This window comes from Pituophis catenifer, unplaced genomic scaffold (assembly GCF_029215685.1).
Source record: "Pituophis catenifer annectens isolate HBS135680 unplaced genomic scaffold, rPitCat1.0.hap2 SCAF_16, whole genome shotgun sequence".
Taxonomy (NCBI): domain Eukaryota; kingdom Metazoa; phylum Chordata; class Lepidosauria; order Squamata; family Colubridae; genus Pituophis; species Pituophis catenifer.
This window is the reverse complement of record NW_027256896.1, coordinates 18,683,773-18,706,463: the sequence shown is the minus strand read 5'-3', so window position 1 is coordinate 18,706,463 and position 22,691 is coordinate 18,683,773. Positions and strand designations below refer to the sequence as shown.

Sequence of the window (22,691 nt, the reverse complement as noted above, 5' to 3'; positions counted from 1 at the left end):
AGAGAATCATTAAAACTGCCCAGAATATCATCGGACTCCAGCTACCAGCCCTGGACGACATCTTCGCATCTCGCTGTTTGAGAAAGTTGCATAACATTCTCAGAGACTCTTCCCAATCCTGCTTACAATCTTTTTGGACTGTTGCCTTCTGGCAGAAGATACAGAACAATTAAAACTCGGACCACACGTTTTCTGAATAGTTTTTATCCCAGAGCTATAATTGCGCTCAACAATGAACTAAAGGGCCACCATCCGTGAGCTGTTGGACAGCATTACTTGGTCTGTTGTGTGGATGTTTGGGTGGTTCAGGGGTGGGGAATTGTGGTGGGTGGGAGTGTGTTTGCGGATTGTTATGTTTGTTGGATCAGGTCTTTGAGTATTAAGTGAATTTCGCTGTATGAGTATACTGTGTATACACGTACAATGACAATAGTTATTAAATTGAGATGGGCAAGTTGGTCTTTAAGTGAAATTGCCACTAAGTGAAACCACAATGGTGTTTATAATCATAAGGTGTTTTTATTTGTATTTTCTATGTTGTTGTTTTTTATTAACCGTACCCCGTCTCCTCCTGGTGGTCTGACTGTATTAGACATGTGATTGATCACATTATAATTGATCACGCCCATCTTAAAATGGCTAAGGTTGAGAAACCCTGGCAATAGACAAAAGATGTCTCAGCCTCTCTCCATCTGGCGGTCCTTAAACGCATCAGGACTAGAATTCCCAAAACACCCAGATTGCTGGTCCACTTCTCAAAGGCTGCCAGTCTGGGAAGCATTCATTGCAAGAACAGAAGATCTCCAAGATCCCTTCCAACTCTTGTTGTTCTGTTCTGTTCTGTTCTGTTCTGTTCTGTTCTGTCCTGTCCTAAACTCTTATTCTATTCATTCTTTATTCTATTCTAAACTCTTATTCTATCCTATTTTATCCTATCCTATCCTGTCCTGTCCTATCCTATCCTGTCCTGTCCTGTCCTGTCCTATCCTATCCTAAACTCTTATTCTATTCATTCTTTATTCTATTCTAAACTCTTATTCTATCCTATCCTATCCTGTCCTGTCCTATCCTATCCTATCCTATCCTATCCTATCCTATCCTATCCTGTCCTGTCCTGTCCTGTCCTGTCCTGTCCTATCCTGTCCTATCCTATCCTAAACTCTTATTCTATTCATTCTTTATTCTATTCTAAACTCTTATTCTATCCTATCCTATCCTATCCTATCCTATCCTATCCTGTCCTGTCCTGTCCTGTCCTGTCCTATCCTAAACTCTTATTCTATTCATTCTTTATTCTATTCTAAACTCTTATTCTATTAATTCTTTATGAATAGAATATTCTATTCTATTCTATCCCTGCTGCATTTAACTCTGCCTCTTCTTCTTCCTTGCCTACTCCAGCCACTTTCAATCCCTCCTTTTCTTCCTCTTCCTATGCATCTTGATCAGCTTATTCCAGGCTCCTATCTACCTCCTCCTCCCCGCCCTTTCTCTCTCTCTCCCCTTTTTCTCTTCTTCCATTTCTCCCCTATTTCTTGGGCAAAGCGGCGCCCAAAAACTAAAACACCCGGAACGTTGCGAGCGGGAACCTCGCGCTCAACCCGGGCGGGTTTTAGGGCAGGACCCGCGCGCATGCGCAGAGCCGTCTTTGCCCGGGCTTTTGAAAATCATATCGGGAGTTTTTTGGGGGGGGTTTTGGGGGTCGGGTCTTTTTTCTTTCCTCCTCCCGAGTAAACCCGGCTGTGGGGCGGGAGAGAAGGGCGGGATGTCCTCGGCGGGGACGGAAAGCTTGCTGCGGCAGGCCAGGTAGGAGGAAGAAGAGAGGAAGGAGGAAGCTTTGCCTAAATCAGCTTTTCTATCTGCTTGTTGGCATCTGGCCAATCCTAGCTCCATCCTGGCTTGTGCAGGCCGCCCTGGCTGGCTGAGCGTTGTCAGGCAGCCCTCCTGGAGCACAGAGGCCCCCACCAGCTTTGACCCAAGGAGCTCAGCCTCTTTGTTCTGGGGGGGATCCATGGTTCCCTCCTCTGAGCTGGGTGGTTTCCTTGCAGACGTTTCAGGACCCAACTAGGTGACTTCATCAGTGTTAGAAGGGTTTCTGGAGAGGAGGAGGAATAGGATGATTATGGGGTCCTTGGTGCTTTCTGAGCTGAGTTGTTTTGTTGCAGACGTTTTATGACCCAACTAGATAACTTCATCAGTGCTAGAAGGGTTTCTGGAGAGGAGGAGGAATAGGAATATGGGGTTGTTTTCTTGCAATTTCATGACCCAACTGGATAACATCATCAGTGCTAGAAGGGTTTCTGGAGAGGAGGAGGAATAGGATGATTATGGGGTCCTTGGTGCTTTCTGAGCTGGGTGGTTTTCTTGCAGACGTTTCATGACCCAACTGGGTAACATCATCAGTGCTAGAAGGGTTTCTGGAGAGGAGGAGGAATAGGATTATGGGGTTGTTTTCTTGCAGATGTTTCATGACCCAACTAGGCGACATCATCAGTGCTAGAAGGGTTTCTGGAGAGGAGGAGGAATAGGATGATTATTGGGTCCTTGGTGCTTTCTAAGATGGGTTGTTTTGTTGCAGACGTTTCACGACCCAACTAGGTAACTTCATCAGTGCTAGAAGGGTTTCTGGAGAGGAGGAGGAATAGGATTATGGGGTTGTTTTCTTGCAGACGTTTCATGACCCAACTAGGTTAGGTAACTTCATCAGTGCTACAAGGGAGTGGGGTTTATTCTCTGTCTCCCTTCTAACATTGATGAGAGAACCGGTAGCGGAAATTTTGAGTAGTTCGGAGAACTGGCAAATACCACTTCTTGCTGGTCCCAGAGTGGGGTGGGAATGGAGATTTCACAATATTCTTCCCCCAGGAGTGGGGAGGGAATGGGGATTTTGCAGTATCCCTTTCCCTGGAGTGGGGTGGGAATGAAGATTTTGCAGTATCCTTTCCCTGCCACGCCCACCAAGCCACGCCACACCCACCAAGCCACGCCCACAGAACCGCTAGTAAAAAAATTTGAATTTCACCACTGACCAAGGACCTCTCGTTTCAACTCTGAGCTACAAATTTTCTCCTTTATTGTTCTTTGTTCAGTTTCTGACTTGGCACCCACATCCTAACATAAACTAAGTTTGCCTACCTAGCTAAGCTTGGCAGCAGCCAGCCATGGTCAGCCTCCAAGTTAGGATAGTGGCAAGCTGGCCAGACAGCTTCGGCCAGCAGGCAAATGCCTGTTTTGTGGGGCAAATAGCGTAGTTTAATACGAAAAAAAAAGTGCTGTGCAAACCCAGAATTTCAAGCTGGAGAAATGCCCTCTTGGAGACCACTATTCTGGAAGGACTGGGTGAGATGGGCCTTGGCCTCATCGCAACGGGATGGGCAGCAAACAAATCTAATAAATAAATAAACTAATTAAAACTAAAGAAAACTAATAAACAGATTATTAATGAATAAATTAACTAAAAAGTTGCAAGATGGCCTTTTGATGGCTGGTAGTCATTGGGGGCAGCCATGGATGTTACCCATTGCATCCTCCAATGAGGGAGAACAGTCGTTTTAAAATAATTCCCATTATAACGTTTGTCTCTCTTTTGTTTTTTCCCTGTTTTCTTTCTTTCTTTCTTTCTTCCTTCCTTCCTTCCTTCCTTCCTTCCTTCCTTCCTTCCTTCCTTCCTTCCTTCCTTCCCTTTTGCCTTTCTTCCTATCTTCCTTCCTTCCCTCCTTTCTTTCTGCCTTCCTTACTTCCTGACCCACCCTTCCTTCCTTCCTTCCTTCCTTCCTTCCTTCCTTCCTTCCTTCCTTCCTTCCTTTCTTTCTTTCCTTCCTTCCTTCCTTCCTTCCTTCCTTCCTTCCTTCCTTTCCTTCCTTTCTGTATTTCTTTCTTTCTTCCTCCCTCCCTCCCCCCCCTCTCTTATCTGGCTTCCTGTGCTGGTGCCAGGTTGCTGGGATAACTTCCTGGTTTCTATAGTTACAATATTTGTGCTAGGGAAATGTGTGTGTGTGTGTGTGTGTACACGCACACTTTTGAGTCAACATTGATTGCATGCGACTGCTTGGACAAGTCCCTGCAGTTTCCTTGGCAAGATTTTCAGAAATAATTAGGCTTTTTTTCCTTCCTAGGAGAAGGTACATCATGCTCGTAAGTTGAGGACTACCAATAATTGGGTGTTTGACCAAAATTGACTTTGAATTGTATCAAACATGGCATTTCTTAACTTGTCAATTCCTCTTTCCTCTTAGAGAGATCCAGGATGATGAATTTCAAAAATTCACTTCTCGGATCTCAGGCTTCCTCCAAAATCAAGACTTTGGAAATGAAATGGTTGATTCCTTGCGAAGGCTATTTCTTATTGTCTCAACCACCAAATACAGTCAGAAGTGAGTGAGAAACAGCACCGCATAGAAACATGTATTGTACTTTGTGGAATTTATTTCCCTAATCAGATTTGCTGATTGATAATATCTATCCAACATTCTTTTTTTAAAAAAATAATAATTAAAGGAATTAAGACGGGCATCTGAAATCAGGATTTTGTGATTGAGAACAATGGGGGCGGGAAATTCTAGAAAATAAAATGAAAGTAGTAGCTACATTCAGATATGCTTTTTATTCTGGAAGATTTTTTTATGGGGAAACATCAAGTAGATGGCACATTATTCAGTCGTTTCTGTTACTTTAAACTTCCTCTTTTTGTTCCTTTCTATGACTTTTCTTGTAGATTGGAGGACAAACTTGTTCAACTTCTGCAAACAACTCTATACCTACCAAAGTCTCCCAAGCAAATCCAGATACTTTGCAGTGCCATATTGAGAGAGGTATCATTTTCCAATGATTTATCTCTGCCTTGGGATAAATTCCGGGACACCAGGCTGTTGAGTTTAACTTTCTCCATCGTACAATCCCAAGTAAGCAAGGATTATTATTATTATTATATCTTTTATTCATTAAACATGAAACTCAGTCAACTGAACATTTAAAAATGCATCACAAATACCATTGACTGGTGCTAACGGTTGACACAGGTTGCTGCCAGCATCCTAGGTATTAACCAAGTACCTTCTTAAGATGTACGATGTTCCGAGTAGTGCAGTTTTTTGCAGTTCCGCTGGTGTTATTGCAGGAAGCTGCAATTTCTTGATGTATTTTATAAAATTCTTGGACATGGTACAAAGCGCCCCGATGACAATGGGTATCACTGTTACATGTTTCAACCATAGCCGTGCAGTTTCGCTGGCCAGGTTGCGATATTTCATGATTTTTTTTCAGTTCTTTTTCTTCGACTCTGGCATCTCTTGATACAGCGATATCAATAAATTATACCCTTCGGCCCTCGACAACTGTGATACCTGGCATGTTGTGTTCCAGATGACGATCTGTCTGTATTCGAAAGAATAATTATTAAAATAATTAGAATAATTATAGAATTATTATTATTATTATTTTCCAATACTTTTTTTTTCAAATCGATTCTATCTGAGTGGTCGCTAGGAGTCAAAAACAGCACATAATCAGTGCTCACTTCGGCAGCACATATACTAAAATTGGAACGATACAAAAACAGCACATAATCAACTCTGCTCCAGTTGTCCACTAGCGCTTTAACAACTTGATTACCTATCGTAGGTAATCAAGCAGTAGCAAAACAGCCAAACAGTAATATTGCATAGTAAAATATGGCTGTTTCCTTTTTTTTTATTTTTTATTTTTTGAAAAGCTGGTTTTGCAATTGTTTTGCGTTTGACCTCTGCCCCCTTCCCGTCTTTAGATGTTGGATGATAAACCAGCTGATGTGGAATGAATGTTTTTAATGCTTTCTTTAAGCTCCCCCGTGTGGTGAAAATGGATATTTTTCAAATTATGGAAATCCACAAAAAAAACCAACAACTAAAAGAGCTTCTTTTTTGCATTGGGGTACTTAATTGGCACGCGAATCCCTAAGATAACCTCTCCAGAATTCAGATAGCGTTCTGGATTGTCCCGATTCAATTCTGCTGTCGGATATCAAATCATTGCTTTACCCAAAGTGCAATCAGAAGACGACTGTTGAAGAAATTGGGCAGCACGTGGTGAAAATCCTGGAAGGCAGGCTGCCTGAAGATCAGAGCGCACGTCCTCTCCTCCCCATGTTGTCGAAAGTCATCGGCTCTGCGCCGCTGAGCCTGAACGAAGGTGAATATATCTGAATTCTAAAATTGTCAGGCAACTTCTCAATCCCTCCGTCAGTTTTTTGGCTTTCGTTGTGTGGCTGCTTGCCTGGGACGCTTGGACTAAGAATTGCCTGAATTAAAATAAAACAAAACATTTAAGAGTTGTAAATACCACCTGCAGTCTCTTTAGGAGCCGAGGTGGCGCAGTGGTTAGAGTGCAGTACTGCAGCTACTTCAGCTGACTGCTAGTTCAGCAAATCAGCGGATCAGATCTCACCAGGCTCAAGGTTGACTCAGCCTTCCATCCTTCCGAGGTGGGTAAAATGAGGACCCAGATTGTTGGGGGCAATAGGCTATTTAGTATACTGTCTTTGGTGTAAGCCGCCCAGAGTCCTCGGAGAGTGGGCGGCATAGAAATATGACTAATAATAATAATAATAATAATAATAATAATAATAATAATAATAATAATAATTTTATTTATTTATTTATTTATTTAATTTTTATACCGCCCTTCTCCCGAAGGACTCAGGGCGGTGAACAGATAAAATAACACATATATAAAATGTGAATATAAGATGATTAAGCCAATTTGGTTCATCGGTTAAGAATCTTCAGCATAAAGATTTAGAACAATTAGAAGAGATTTATGCCAGCCCGGCTTGGTGAAACAGAAAGGTTTTAAGTGCACGATGGAAAGTACGAAGATCTGGGATCATTCGTATCCCTGGGGGTAACCTGTTCCAAAGGGTAGGTGCCCCCACAGAAAAGGCTCTTTCTCTGGGAACCACCAGAGAATAATATAATATATAATATAATATAATATAATATAATATAATATAATATAATATAATATAATATAATATAATATAATATAATATAATATAATATAATATAATATAATATAATATAATACAATACAATACAATACAATACAATACAATACAATACAATACAATACAATACAATACAATACAATAATATAATATAATATAATATAATATAATATAATAATGTAATATAATATAATATATATTATATAATATATTATAATATAATATATATATTATTAATAATAATAATAATAATAATAATAATAATAATAATAATAATAATAATAATAATAATAATTGCATCTTTCTTTTGGGTTCCTAGACCAGATCAACCTGATCAGCAAAAGGATGGTGGATTGGCTGAGGTACGCCAGCCTTCAGCAAGGAGTGACGCCGGCAACAGGTGGCTTTTTCAACCCAAGAGGCAAACAGGTATTCGACCCACGCTGTCAGGGTTCCAAGGAACACCCTCAACAAAATAAAGCTCTGAGGCCTGAGATTCCTCAAAGTTCCAATTTATTAGAGATGTCATGTTGGCACATCTGGGAATACCCGAATCTGAAGCTTCCAGGTTTTCCCCATCCAGCTAAGAGTTCACAGCCCTGTCTCACACCCACAAGTTCATCACATTGTCCAATCAACTCTTCACACTCCACCAGATACAATCTTCAGGCAGTCTCCATCAGACGCAGGGAAAAGTCCTTGAAGACGGAATGTTCTACCTCTCCATAAACAATCCCCTCCCAACTTCCCCAGCTAAAATATGTGGCAGTTTAGAAGCAAAAAGAAAATTGTCTTCCAAAACTGACACACGCTTTATGACCTTTATGACGTGGTGTGGAGACAATAACTTGGTCCTTAACACCAATAAGACCAAGGCGCTTATAGTGGACAATAGAAGGAATAGATCAGACATCCAGCCCTTGCTTATCAATGGAGACCGAGTGGAGCAAGTGGCCAGTTTTAAGTTTCTGGGTGTTGTCATAAAAAGAGGAGCTGACCTGGGGCGCTCAGATTGCAGCACTGATCAGAAGGGCCCAGCAGAGATTCTACTACCTGAGACTTCTCAGGAAACAACAACTGAAGGAAAAACTGCTGGTGACCTCCTACCGCTGCACTATAGAGAGTATTTTAACTTACTTGCACCTGTGTATGGTTTGCCCATGGCATAGTGGCAGATAGGAGAGCGCTCCAGAGGGTCAACGTCATTGCCCAGAGGATCATGGGTTGCCCCCTCCTCTCTTTGGAAGAGCTTTAGAGCCCCCGCTGCCTTAAGAAAGTTCAAAACATTCATAAAGATCCATCTCATCTCATGGTGCATGAGGCTGACTAGGCCACGCCCACCATGGCCACGCCCACCTAGCAACCGGGCAGAGAACCCCTTGCTAAAATTTTTGAAGCCCACCCCTTGATTTCCTTGCCTGGCTGGAATTGGGTAACTGTCAGGTTTCGATGTCATCTCAAATAAATTGCACTCCCAAACAATTAATCTTTGCTGAAATATTCCATTTATTGAGTACAACAGATCTGGCCCCGACTTCGTCGTAGCCGATACTAACCCTCTGACCCCCAAACCCTTCCCTTTCCGTTCCCCAATTCTCATCTTCTCATTGGCCATCTTCCAAGTCAGTCTCCCCAGCTTCTGACCTCAGCCCACAGGAATGTTCCCCCCTCCCATCCCATCTCCTAGGGGATATTATCTACAGAGAAAATAAGTAGGGGAAAAGTCAAGCCTCGTCTTTTTATGGCAGCATCAGAATGCTGACAGTAACCCCTTTGATAAATCATTGGGACTCCTCACATTCAAGCCTGGAGTTACTGTCCCTGCCTTTTTTTGTCGCGTTCCCAAATTCTACCCCTTCTTCTGCCTTTTGTCTTTTTCCCAGCCTGGCCCCATCACCGAGGTGGACGGCACGGTGGCCACCGACTTTTTCACCGTGTTGTCGGTGGGCCAGAATTACACGGAGGACCAATGGCTCAACATGCAGGCTTTTTCCATGCTGAGGAAGTGGCTCTTGTGTTACAGGAGTGACACATCAAGCAATCCAAATTCAGGTGAGGGGGCCCGTGTGGAAGAGAAATGGGAATTTCCAAATCCATGGAATCAGAGGTGGTATTCAGCAGGTTCTGGAGAACCGGTAGCGGAAATTTTGAGTAGTTCGGAGAACCGGTAGTAAAAATTCTGACTGGCCCCACCCCCATCTATTCTCTGCCTCTCGAGTCCCAGCTGATTGGGAGGAAATGGGGATTTTGCAGTAACCTTCCCTTGGATTGGGGAGGAAATGGGGATTTTGCAGTAACCTTCCCCTGGAGTGGGGAGGGAATAGGGATTTTATAGTAATTTCCCCTGGAGTGGGGAGGGAATGGAGATTTTACAGTATCCTTCCCCTGGAGTGGGGAGGGAATGGAGATTTTACAGTATCCTTCCCCTGGAGTGGGGAGGGAATGGAGATTTTGCAGTATCCTTCTTTTGGAGTGGGGAGGGAATGGGGATTTTACAGTATCCTTCCCCTGGAGTGGGGAGGGAATGGAGATTTTACAGTATTCTTCCCCTGGAGTGGGGAGGGAATGGGGATTTTACAGTATCCTTCCCCTGGAGTGGGGAGGGAATGGAGATTTTACAGTATCCTTTGGAGGACTAGAAGACCTCCAAAGTCCCTTCCAATTCTGGTACTCTATTGTCTTACTAATCTTGTTGTCAGGGTTCCAAGTAATAGACCCATAGCAAGCAAAACTCCAAGGCAGGTAGATTCCTCAAAGAGTAGCTTTATTGAATATATCATATTGGCACAGACCTGGTGAAAACCGACTCTGAAGGTTCCCGCGGATTTCACCTAATTAAAAGTTTTCCACTTTCTCAAAACCATCAGCCACATTGTCCAATCACAGCTCCGTCTGGTTGCCGGGTGACATTGCTCCTCCTTCCTCTGACCAGAGTGTCCTTGGTTCCCAAGAGAAAGCATTTTGTTTTGACTAACAAAACTCCCAACTATCTCAAATCCCCACCATCCCTATCCCTCCGCTCCAGTGTGGCAAGACTGAAGCTCCCAAGATGGCTTCGGTCAAGGTCAGCTTCAGGGTTGACCCCTTGTCCTGCCTCGCCTTGTCCTCTTCCCTTAACAGACGACAAGTCGGAGGTGGACGGTTCTCTCGTGTCGATGGTCTCCGTCACATCCACCTCAAGTCGCCTCCTTTCTCCCAGGGAACGTCTGAGAGAGAAGGCCTTTGAGTACTGCCAGCGCCTTCTGGAGCAGAGCAATCGACGTGAGTGTAGCCCTTGTCCTAGGGGGGCAGGGATTGCGTACAGGTAGTCCTCGTCTTACAACAGTTCGCTTAGTGACCCTTCAGAAGTTACAACGGCGCTGAAAAAAGCGACTTAGGACCGTTTCCCTCTGTTACGACCTTTGCAGCCTCTCCCTGATCGCGTGGTCAGAATTCAAACGCTTGGCAACTGACTCACAGTTATGACGGTTGAGAAGTGTCCCCAAAATCCCCTTTTGTGACCCTCCAACAAGCAAAAGTCCACGGGGAACCCAGATTCACTAGTGACTCACTTATCAACTGCAGTGGTCCACTTAACAACTCAGGCGAGAAAGGTCGTAAAATGGGGCAAAATTCACTTAGCAAACGTCCCTCTTACCAACGGAAATGTAGGGCTCAACGATGGTCGTAAGTTGAGGACTACCTGTATAGAGTTGGCAATTTAGCAGACTTTTGACATTCTGTTCTGCCCCAGCTGCGGACCCCGAAGAACGCAGCGCACACAAACGCTATACAAATGCTTATTTTACTCAAAGAACTTAGTCTTTATCATTCAAAGGCTGTTAATGAACTGTCTTTAACAGCCTAGCAGAATTCTAAGATAAGGTAATCACAGTCTTACTAGAGTTGGCAGAAAGCCCCGAAGCAATTTTGCAGACACGAAGGAGAGTGAATTAAAGTTGTTCCCTGCAAATTGCTTCAGTCGGTGTTCCTCCTTAAATAGGCTAGGGGAGTGGCCAATTAGCCCCAAGCCTTACTCTCAAGGAGACTTCCTCCTGAGGAGCCACTCCTGCCTTTTGGCAGTTCTGCGCGCCCGTGCATCGAGAAGAGGCTCCTCCTCTTTTTCCTCTTCACTTATGGGAGTTTCTGGAGGTTCTGAAGGCCCTGGCTGAATCCCTGCCCCTGGCACCACATCTTCTCCAGCCTCCTCACTGTCCGACTCGAGCGCCGGCTGCACAGGCTGCTGACGCAGCACCACACCAGCCTCCTTGCTGTCAGAATCAGCTACTAGCTGCACAGGCTGCTGGCGGGCTACAACACTGCCATTCGCCATCTTCCCAGCCAGATTCTGACAAGCAAAACCAGCAAGGAAGCCGGTAGGGAAGTTTGCAAGTGGCAAACATCATGTGATGTTTCGCTTAACGACCACGGTGATTTGCTCAATAATCATAAAACCGAGGGCAGTTCCTATAATGCCTCGCTTAGCAACTGCTAAGGATGAATTTCCCGGCCCCCATTTGTTGTAAGTTGGCAGTTCTCTTCCTGGCCGCTGAACGGGGTTTAGGATCAAAGCGAGTGGAGTTTGGCACCTTGCAAACTCACCCGCCAGGCTTGTTGATGGTTCGTCGCACGAAAAGTATCAGGCAGGACTTGATCCTGGAGTCAAAAAGTTCTCCATCCTTCTGGCCAGGAGTCTGAATGCAGTTCCTTTTTTTTTGTTGTTGTTCCTCAGGGACTCTGAAGAAAGCAGACGGGGAGTTGCAAAAAGCTGTAAGTATCGCCAAGGAATGGGACTCCTAGGGTTTAGCACAGGGGTGTCAAGCACAAAAGGATGTTGAGACTCTAGAAAAGACTCTAGACTCTAGAAAGAGTGCAGAGAAGAGCAACAAAGACGATTAGGGGACCGGAAGCAAAAACATATGAAGAACGGAACTCGGAACTGGGTATGTCTAGTTCAGGGGTCAGCAACCTGCAGCTCTGGAGCTGCATGTGGCTCTTTCACCCCTCTGCTGTGGCTCCCTGTCACTCAAAATATGTCACAACCGCCAATGTGCGACACCCGCCGGCATGTGATGTATTGAGCTTTTCAACCCCCAGTAGACCAACCATGGATAAATCCAAGAAAAGAAAAGTTTCAGAAGAAAACAAAACATTTAATTCAACTACAAATGCTAGTTTTGTGGCCGCTGAAGAAATAGTCAGGCACGGGAAGGGTTTTGTGGGTCCCGATGTTTTCTTTTCTGTGAGAAACAAGTCCAAATGGCCCTTTTGAGTGTTTAAGGTTGCAGACCCCTGGCCTAGTTTAATGAAAAGAAGGACTAGGGGAGACATGATAGCAGTCTTCCAATATCTCAGGGGCTTCCCCAAAAAAGAGGGAGTCAAGCTATTCTCCAAAGCACCTGAGGGTAGGACAAGAAGCAATGGGTGGGAAGTAATCAAGGAGAGAAGCAACTTAGAACTAAGGAGAAATTTCCTGACAGTGAGAACAATTCATCAGTGGAACAACTTGCCTGCAGAAGTTGTGAATGCTCCAACACTGGAAGTTTTTAAGAAGATGTTGGATAACCATTTGTCTGAAGTGGTGGAGGGTTTCCTGTCTAGGCAGGGGGTTGGACTAGAAGACCTCCAAGGTCCCTTCCAAGTCTGCTATTCTGTTCTATTCTATACCCAATGCAAAGAGACATCGGGCCAGCATTGCTTTGGCCTGGTCTACTCAACGCAAAGAGGAAACATGCCAGCAGTTTGGGGAGTGGCATCAAGCTGGTCACGCCCACCCCGTCAGCCACACAACCCCCCCCCCCATCCCTGAGGTCAACCAGAGCCCTGATGCGGCCCTCAATGAAATTTGAGTCTGACCCCCCTAGTTTAGCAGGAACCGAGAACTGGACAAGACGGGGACTTTTGCTCTCTTTTTCCCTCCAGTGTCTCATCGAAGCGGTCACCATTATGGACATCCTCTGCCAGCAGGACTCTTCTTACGTCTACCGCTCCCTCTCCTGCCTGAAAAATCTCCACGGACGGATCAGCGGGGATCCTTCTTGCGCCCGCGTGCTGATTCCCATCGCCCAGTTTTTCCTAAATCACAGTGAGTCAGGAATGCCGGATTGGATGTTGCTTTTAGGGACTTCTTTTTAAAAAAAATTTGACCCCCCCCCCCTTTCAGTGGTGAAATGTAAAATTTGTTACTACCGGTTCTGTGGGCGTGGCTTGGGGGGGGGGTAATGTGACTGGATGGGCATGGCCAACTTTTTTTTCCTTTTTTTTTTTTTTCCTTTTAAAAGCATTTTTTCTACAACCTCGTCAGCCGAAGAGGTTGTAGAAAAAAAATGCTTTTAAAAGGCTCTGACGATCCCAGCTGAGCCGCGCAATCATCAGAGGCTTTTTTTTTTTTTTTTTACTTTTGAGCCTTGGTGACGCAGCGGACTAAGCACCAGCTGCCTGCAATTACTGCAAGTTCGAATCTCACCAGGCTCAAGGTTGTCTCCAGGCCTTTAATCAGCTTAGTTGCTCTTCTTCTTTGCAATTCGGCCCCACCTGGAACTGCGTCCGTGTTTAAACCATTCCTTCGTCAACCAGGTGAGACGGCAGCTGTGGACTCCGAAGCAGTTTATCGGCATCTCTTCACCAAAGTTCCTGCTCAGCTCTTCCACAACCTCATGCTGGCTTACGAGTTTCTCCAGTTCTGCCGGCAGAACGTTGGACTCTTCACCGAGAATCGCGGCATCTTCCGACAAAGCACCCCAAATCTATTCAAGGTACCAGACCCCGGACTCTTTCGTCCTTCTGAACTTTTGACGTCCATGTAGGAGCATCTGAATAGAATAGAATAGAATAGAAAATAGAATAGAACAGAACAGAACAGAACAGAACAGAATTAAGAATTAAGAATTAAGAATTAAGAATGAAAGAATACAATAGAATAGAATTAAGAATGAAAGAACAGAACAGAATAGAATAGAATTCTTTATTGGTCAAGTGTGATTGGACACACAAGGAATTTGTCTTGGTGCATACGCTCTCAGCGTACATAAAAGACAAGATACGTTCGTCAAGAATCATAAGGTACAACACTTAATGATAGTCTTGAGATACAAATAAGCAATCAAATCATACTAGGAAACAGTCAATATAAATTGTAAGGATACCAGCAACAGGGTTACAGTCATACAGTCATAAGTGGGAGGAGATGGGTGATCTGCAGGAGACATTTGCCAATTTTCACACACACACACACACCCATCCTATGCGTACCTTTGCCACTTTCTAAGGTCCCATAACTTCCACATTTCTGCAAGAACCCCAGAAACGTTGCTTAAAAAAAAAAAAAAAAAAAGGAAAAATCTGGCAGTATAGTTTACTGTGATTTTGGCCTGGGAAACACACTTAAACATTAGCTTTTTAAGAGTCTTAACCGAGTTTTTAAAAACCTTGCAAACTCAGAAGCAGAAGCTATAAACAACGTTGGGCAGCAGAGAATTTCCTTTTGGGAATTTGTTTCTCTGGATCCACTCTGCTTTCTTCTCAGAACCTAGATCTCTTGAGATCTTCCAAGAAATGGATCTTCATCTTGCTTCCCTTTGCAGTTCCTGGCTTGGAATAGCCCAGCCCTGATCGTTGATTACACAGATCTTTTACCAGCCCTGCTCAGTCCGGAGAACGCCTTGGAGATGTTCCACTTGTTGCTTGACCTTCCGTGTTTGACTGCTGCGCTGGACACCCAGCTGAGGTACTTTGGATGTCGCCGATCAACTTGTAAAGACCTGTTTCTATTCCGGTTCTTGTGATGGGAAAAGTCCAAAGAGGTTTCTCATCATTTAGGTGATGGCGAACCTATGGCATGCGTGCCGGAAATGGCACGCAGAGCCATCTCTCCCGGCACACCAGCTGTCGCCTATGTTTCTTCCGGGTTCTGGCGCATGAATGCCAGTCAGCTGATCTTTGCATGTGTGAGAGCACTGGAAACCGGAAGAGCAGCTCCCTGGCGCACATGCCTGCTCTGGAAAGATACGTTTCCGGTTTCCGGTGCGTGCGTGCTTGCCGGCCACCTGGTCTTTCGGTGTGCGTGCATGCGCACTGGTCTAGGCCCTGGTGTACTGGGTGGGGGCAAAGTTTTTTAGGAGGAGGGGCAAACCAAGATGCCCAGACAGGTTTCAAAGGATGAAGGAAGTAACTGATCAGTAACGGGCCCTGAAAAGTTATTTATTTCACCTAGCCGGGCTGGCTTGATCCCACAGTTTTGGTTAAATTTAATTGATTTTAATTGGGTTGTTTTAAATTGCGGCCAAAAAATATTTAATTATTTTTAAACTGTTTTTAAATTTTGTATGTGTCAGCGTTTCAACGCTGGCATAGAGAGCAGAGGAGAGCGAGAGATAAACTCTGAAACTTTTGCCTGCTAAATCCCTTTGAAGCCCGGTTGTCGTGGAAATGAGGGGAGGGGGCACCTTCCTGGGAAATGACGAGAAAAAGAAGTCTGAAGAATGACTTGGAAGATAGCCAATGAGAAGCAGAGATTTGGGGATCGGAAAGGGAGGGATTGGGGGGCAAAAAGTCAGTCTTGTCCGCGCGGAGTCATGATCCGGTGGCTGTGCTCAATTTTTTTTATTTTTATTTTTTTAATTTGATTTATATGCCGCCCTTCTCCGGAGACTCAGGGCGGCTTACAGTGCGTTAAGCAATAGCCTTCATCCTTTTGTATATTTATACAAAGTCAGCTTATTGCCCCCACAAACTGGGTCCTCATTTCACCTACCTTAGAAAGGATGGAAGGCTGAGTCAACCTTGAGCCTTGGCGAGATTCGAACCCTGCAGTAATTGCAGGCAGTGGGTCTTAATAAGCTTAATAACAGGGTGCCTTAAACTCCTGTACTACCAAGGCTCTTTAAAGAAAGATTTCCTTAAAGATTGGCAGTTTGGAAATTCATTTAATTTTGAGATAGCATCGTAGTCTGACAGTATTTTCTGTTTTATTCTGGCTGTTCACCGCCCTGAGTCCTGTTGGAGAAGGGCGGTATACAAATTAAAACAAACAAACAAATAAATAAATAAATCATTGTCAGGGTATTTCAGATGTTGAACTACCATTTGTAGAGTCCCACCATTGGCCGAGTTACTTTGGAGAATAGCTTGACTCCCTCTTCTTCATGGCAGTCCCTGAGATACTGAAACACTGCTGTCATGTCTCCCCTAGTCCTTCTCTTCATTAAACTAGACAAACCCAGTTCCTGCAACCGTTCTTCCTATGACTTCTCCCTAGATCTGTCTTGACCCCGCTATCCGAGAGATCCACCATAGATCCGGCCTCAAAACCTGTTACCTGCCTGGAGACTTTCCGCCACCCTCAATACCGGGGCCTTTTCCATTATCTCCTGAGGGTTGAGTCCACTCCAGCTGACCCTGGCAGGTAAATCGTCCAGATTTAAGCCTTTTTTTTAAAAAAAAATTCAAATGTGGCTAGTTACACGGCCTTGTGTGGTGAACTGTGCCTTGCGTGGTTCGATTGTCCGCAGGCTGACTCCTCTCCGGCAGCTTTTGGGATCCTTAGCCACTCACCCTCGGGTTGGGCAATGTGCCAACAGCGTCCCAGTCTTACTGCAGCTCTTCTTCAGGTTGGTGTCCAAGGTAAGGGTCCCATCGTCATACGGTCCAAGAAGGTTATCGCTGGGAGGTGTTGAGGCAACTCTACAGCCAAGGTTACTGCATTCACAATAATAAAAAAAAAAATGCAGCATAACAGAGTTGGAAGGGACCTTGGAGGTCTTCTAGTCCAACCCCCTGCTCCAGCAGGAGGCCCTGTACCATTTCAGACAAATGGTTGTCCAGTGTCTTCTTAAAAGCCTCCAGTGATGGAGCCTACAAGTTCTGGAGGCAAGCTGTTCCACTGATGAATTGCTCAAATACTAATAACAGGCTGCTTCTTCTGAACTTCTTTCCCAGTTCGCTGATGAAACCCTTGCCAAGAAGCTGACCTTGGCAGCCCTGGAGAGGAGTGATCAGCTTTACGAGATCCCCGGGTTCAAAGCCGAGGTGTTCAGGTGAGTAGAGGTTTTTCTAAACCGGGATAGGGAGAGCCGGGAGCTCGAGATGGATCAGCCCAGAGTGACTTTGACTGCGAACCTCTTCAGAAACTGGAGTTGATTCTGATCTGGTTTGGGGCTGTCCAGGAACTCCCTGCCTCTCTTTGGGGAGCATCCTCAAAAGTATGTGCCACGGTGGCGCAGTGGTTAGAGGGCTGTACTGCAGGCTCCTTCTGCTGACTGCCGGCTGCCTGCAATTTGGCAGTTCGAATCTCACCGGGTTCAAGGTTGACTCAGCCTTCCATCCTTCCGAGGTGGATAAAATGAGGACCCAAAATTGTTGGGGGCAAGAGGCTGACTCTGTAAACTGCTTAGAGAGGGCTGGAAAGCACTGTGAAGCGGTATATAAGTCTAAGTGCTATTGCCTTCCTTCCACACCTACCTCTTGTCCTTCCTTCCTTCCTTCCTTCCTTCCTTCCTTCCTTCCTTCCTTCCTTCCTTCCTTCCTTCCTTCCTTCCTTCCTTCCTTCCTTCCTTCCTTCCTTCCTTCCCATGGGGGCACAATGATTAGAATATTTCAGGCTAATTCTGCCCACTGCCAGGAGTTTGATCCTGACCAGCTCAAGGTTGACTCAGCCTTCCATCCTTCCGAGGTGGGTAAAATGAGGACCCAAAAATTGTTGGGGACAATAGGCTGACTCTATAAACCTCTTAGACAGGGCTCTATAGCACTGTGAAGTGGTATATAAGTGCTATTGCCTTTCCTTCCTTCCTTCCTGCCTGCCTGCCTTCCTTCCTTCCTTCCACACCTACCTCTTGTCCTTCCTTCCTTCCTTCCTTCCTTCCTTCCTTCCTTCCTTCCTTCCTTCCTTCCTTCCTTCCTTCCTTCCTTTCCTCCCTCCCTCCCATGGGGGCACAATGATTAGAATATTTCAGCCTAATTCTGCCCACTGCCAGGAGTTCGATCCTGACCAGCTCAAGGTTGACTCAGCCTTCCATCCTTCCGAGATGGGTAAAATGAGGACCCAAAAATTGTTGGGGACAATAGGCTGACTCTATAAACCTCTTAGAGAGGGCTGTAAAGGCACTGTAAAGCGGTATATAAGTCTTAAATGCTAGTGCTATCCATGTTTTCTCAAGAGTCTCTCTTCCCCCGGCAGAGTGATGAGTTCTCAGCTACAAGTCTTGTGCAAGCAGCACCCGTCCTTGGTGGTGGAGCTGTCTAAAACACTTCTGGAGTTTTCGGGAACAGTGTCCAACATTCAGACCAAGGAGGACCTCTTCATTCACGTGGTAAGGAGATACTCCATGACTGCCTCTCTCCCCCCCCCCACCCCCCGCCAATCATCCCCTGGTCCTTTTCCATCAGGAAACCTAAGGTTTCCCAGTTGAGTTGCCTGATCGTCAGAGCCTTTTTCTTCTTTTAAAAGAATTTTTTCGGCCGAAGAAAAAATGCTTTTAAAAATTAAAAAAAAGCGCGCCTCTGATGATCGTGCGGCTCAGCTGGGAATGGGGGGCAGGCAGGAATTTTTGCTACCGGTTCTCCGAACCACCCACCGCCATCACTACCGGATCAGGCGATCCAATCCGAACCGGGAGCATTTCACCCCTGGTCATAACACACATTTTTCTGAGGACTGTTGTAACTTCAAATGGTCATTAAACAGAGTGTTGTAAGTCAAGGATGCCCTTCAAGCGTGAGAGGAGACGTGTTGCTCTTCGTTGGTCTTCTTCTAGGTCTGGGCCATTGGTGAATATGCATCGGTGACGCACGACAAACGTTGCACGGTGGAGCAGATCAACACCTTCTTCGACGTTCTGGAAGCCATGCTCTTCGAGATCACCCAGCTGCGACCTTCAGCTAACATCCCCAAGTACTCTCCGCGCGTGATCGCTGTCCTCATGACCGCATTGACCAAGCTAGCATCTCGCAGCCAGGATCTGATCCCCAGGTTCAAATGGTTCCCTGATCAGTCTCTTGCCCCCCCACCCCCCTTTATTGGTTTGCAGGAAGAAAGCTCTGGATCTGTGGACACCTGTTGGTGCTCTCGTTTCTTTGCAGACGTTTTATTACCCAGCTAGGTAACATCTTCAGCGCTAGTGAGTATAGGGTTTGTTCTCTGTTTGTATGCGGTAGCTCACCCTGTTAAGGGTTGGCAGGGTATGGTTATCTCTCGAGTAGTTCCTTGATACAGGTATTGTTTTCTGCTTGATTTATGTCAAGTATTTGCAAGCCATTGGCACATATATCATACAGAACACTAGTGGAGGCAGAAAGTGCCCCCACCCCTATGTGGAGAGGAGGGGCTTACACTGAGTATAAAACCCCCTCTAACCTTTCCACCATGCTCTCTTTTACGTTTGTTCTCCATGAGACATGATCTTTGATAGGGGTGGTCACACACGCTGTGTGCCCCCTATCCTAATGGATATTAAGACAGCCTTTGTACATAGTTAATATGTTTTGTTTTATGAATAAATACATTTATCACATTTATTCATGCATCTGCCTTTGGACTCTTCTATGCTCCTGGGTGTTTCTACGATCCCAATTTCCACAATTTATTTGTCTGGTGTCAATCCCTGCTTATCTAGGTGTTGGCAGTTGGAGAGGATGCCTTCTGGTCTTTTGGGTTCCACCTGCCACATCCCCCACCAACACTGGCAGGACAAACTATTGTATATAAACATGGAGCAAACCTCACACTCACACTGATGATGTTACCTAATTGGGTCATGAAACGTCTGCAAGAAAACAACCAAGCTCAGAGAGCACCAAGGACCCCACAGTTCCTCCTCCTCCTCTCTGCAAACCCCTCTCCCTTCTAGCACTGATGATGTTACTTAGTTGGGTCAGGAAATGTCTGCAAGAAAACAATGTCTGCAATCAGGCTCAGAGAGCACCAACGGCGTCACAGCCGTCATCCTCCAGTTGTTAAGTGAATCTGGATTCCCTGACTTAGCTCGTCAGAGGGTCGTAAAAAGGGGATCCCGTGACCCTGGGACACTGCAACCGTCATAAGTATGAGTCAGTTGCCACGGGTCTTGAATTTTGGGCACGTGACCATGGGGATGCTGCGAGGGTTATAAGTTGAGCCTTGGTAGCACAGTGGACTAATGCACTGTTATTAAGAACTGCTGCTTGCAATTACTGCAAGTTCGAATCTCTCCAAGGCTCAAGGTTGACTCAGCCTTCCATCCTTTCTAAGGTAGGTAAACTGAGGACCCAGATTGTGGGGGCAATAAGCTGACTTTGTATAAATATACAAAAGGATGAAGGCTATTGCTGAGCACATTGTAAGCCACCCTGAGTCTCCGGAGAAGGGCGGCATATAAATCAAATTAAAAAAAAAAAGCTGGTTTATTGTAAGATAAAACGAGCCTGGATAGCTCAACAGACTAAAAGCCTGTTATTAACATTCAGCTGTCTGTAATTAATGCAAGTTCAAATCTCACCAGGCTCAAGGTTGACTCAGCCTTCCATCCTTTCTAAGGTAGGTAACTTGAGGACCCAGTTTGTGGGGGCAATAAGCTGACTTCGTATAAAATATACAAAAGAATGAAGGCTATTGCTTAACGCATTGTAAGCCGCCCTGAGTCTCCGGAGAAAGGCGGCATATAAATTAAAGCAAAAAAAAAAGTGTGGAAAAACTGCCCCAAGCCACTTTTTCCAGTGATGTCATAACTTCAAAACGGTCATTCAGTGAATTGTTGTTAAGTTGAGAACTACCTGTATTGGTTGTTATCAACCCTTACTGCTGTTTCCAACTGACTTTTATTTATTATTTTATTTTGCAGAGTTTGCCTGTTTCTATCCAAGATGAAGATATTCATCCAGAGCCCGGCCGTTTCCTCCGTCTACTGCGCTGAAGAAGCGGAGGCCATCCTCACCCGGGCGACGGAGCTGATGAACTTACTGAAAATGCCCAGCGTGGCTCAGTTCGTGCTAAGGCCATCCTCCGAGGACTTAAGCCACCAGGAGTCCCACATCCCTTTGTTGCTGGCCATGAAGATGACAAGCCAACTTTTGGAAGGAGGAACCGGCTCCGTTCCTGGATGAGGAAGCCCTCCAGACCAACCTAAGGTTGCTTCCCGGTGATGGGTTAAGAACTTCCCCTGGTGCCTTCTCTCCGTTTCCGAGGACTTCTTGAGGGTCCTACTTCAAAGTTTCCTAGCACACCGGGGCGTCTCTACCATCGATGGCAAACGTTCATTAGAACATCTCACGTCTTGGTTTATTAAAAGCATTTACGGTCTGCGTGTCCTCTTCTAGTTCTAGTTGAGTTCAGCAAACTTTTAAGTGTCCTTCAGGGATCGGTGACCTTGGGAAGGAACTCCGGCTTCATTGTGGGTGATGTTTTTAAGAAGAGACTAGACCAGTCTTTTTGCCATCGTGTGCCAAAAGTGGGGGGATTCCGGGGGGAGGGGTGTCACGCGCACATGCCCACACCCATAATTCTATGCACCCCGATCCCCGCACATGTGTGCATAACCCACCCGTTCTTCGGCACAGAAGGAAGCACTTCGAACCCACCCACTCAAAGTCCTTCGCAACATTAGAATGATATACATTTCCCCACCCACCCTCAAAATGCAGAGCAGATTCAGAAATACGAAACGAGAAGACGGCCGCCCTTTAATTTTTTCCAAGCCAAAAATTCACATTCTCTGGAAAAAAAAAAAAACGAGCGGCAACCTCTTATTTCCCTCCTCGGCTTTCAGGAATTGGTGGTGGAATTTGCCTGGACAGAGGCATTCAATGGTTTATGGCAAGGGTCTCCAACCATGAAGACTTGTGGACTTCAACTCCCAGAATTCCTGAGCCAACCAGTGTTGTGGTCCGCCGGCAGCCTGCGGAGCTGGCAGCAAAGTCGGACAATGAGGAGGCTGGGAAGGAAGTCTGGGGAAGGCTCGGACGAGGGCTCTGCGTCGGAGGCAGAGAGGGGGCCAGGGCCATCTGGGAGTTATGTGCTGACTCCGGAGCCTCCAGAGTCGGACATCAGCAAGGCAGAGGAACGGGGGAGCCTGTTTCCAGTGCGCGCATGCGCAGAGCTGCCAGAAGGCAAGAACAGTTAAGAGAAAAGGGGCGACTTGGGAGTAAGGCTTGGAGATGATTGGCCCCTCCCATAAGACATAAAGGAGGAGCAAAGGTACATGGGCCTTTGCAGGAAGCAACGTTGTTCGTTCTGGCTGGTTTAAATTCTGAAGCTCCATTTTGACTCTGTGCTCCATTTGGCCTTGAAAAGTTAATTGCCAATTAGATCTAGGCAGCGTTTCAAGGGAGATAAAGGCGGGTGCTTATCAGCCTTATCCCGAAGGACGGTGGCAGACTTCTGTCGGACTTGGCTGAAGGACGTAGAGTAGAGTAGAGTAGAGTAGAGTAGAGTAGAGTAGAGTAGAATAGAAGAATAGAATAGAATAGAATAGAATAGAATAGAATAGAATAGAATAGAATAGAATAGAATAGAATAGAATAGAATAGAATAGAATAGGATGAGCTGGAAGAGACCTGACTGGATAGGAAAAAAATACCCAGCCAATTTGAGGGTCGCCCATACCATTTTAACCCATCGTCCACTTCCATGTGTCTTTCTTTTCAAGCTATTAGTGCAGATGAATTGTTTAAGCTAGTAGAGCAGATGGATTTGATGTCTTGAGAAGAATCCCTCAGCCCGCTCTGGTTCCCTCCACTCCCCACCCACCTATCAGATGACACG

The 22,691-nt window shown here is 45.5% G+C and overlaps 1 protein-coding gene across 2 annotated transcripts; it reads left to right on the top strand.

The window, feature by feature from the left end:
- The first annotated feature begins 1,741 nt into the window (after positions 1-1,741).
- AP5Z1 (adaptor related protein complex 5 subunit zeta 1) lies at positions 1,742-21,356 on the top strand. Of its 2 annotated transcripts, none has more exons than XM_070954981.1 (17): positions 1,742-1,806; positions 4,236-4,373; positions 4,715-4,901; positions 6,021-6,165; positions 7,299-7,408; positions 8,863-9,031; positions 10,100-10,240; positions 11,691-11,728; positions 12,881-13,043; positions 13,535-13,713; positions 14,542-14,684; positions 16,215-16,361; positions 16,468-16,579; positions 16,895-16,992; positions 18,135-18,267; positions 18,712-18,848; positions 20,773-21,356. In XM_070954981.1, the coding sequence occupies exons 1-17, from the start codon at positions 1,766-1,768 to the stop codon at positions 21,032-21,034; spliced, it is 2,343 nt and encodes a 780-aa protein (XP_070811082.1). In that variant the 5' UTR covers positions 1,742-1,765; the 3' UTR covers positions 21,035-21,356. The 2 variants fall into 2 exon arrangements, with proteins under 2 accessions (XP_070811082.1, XP_070811081.1); XM_070954980.1 differs by having other exon boundaries at positions 18,712-18,926.
- The last annotated feature ends 1,335 nt before the right edge of the window (positions 21,357-22,691 follow it).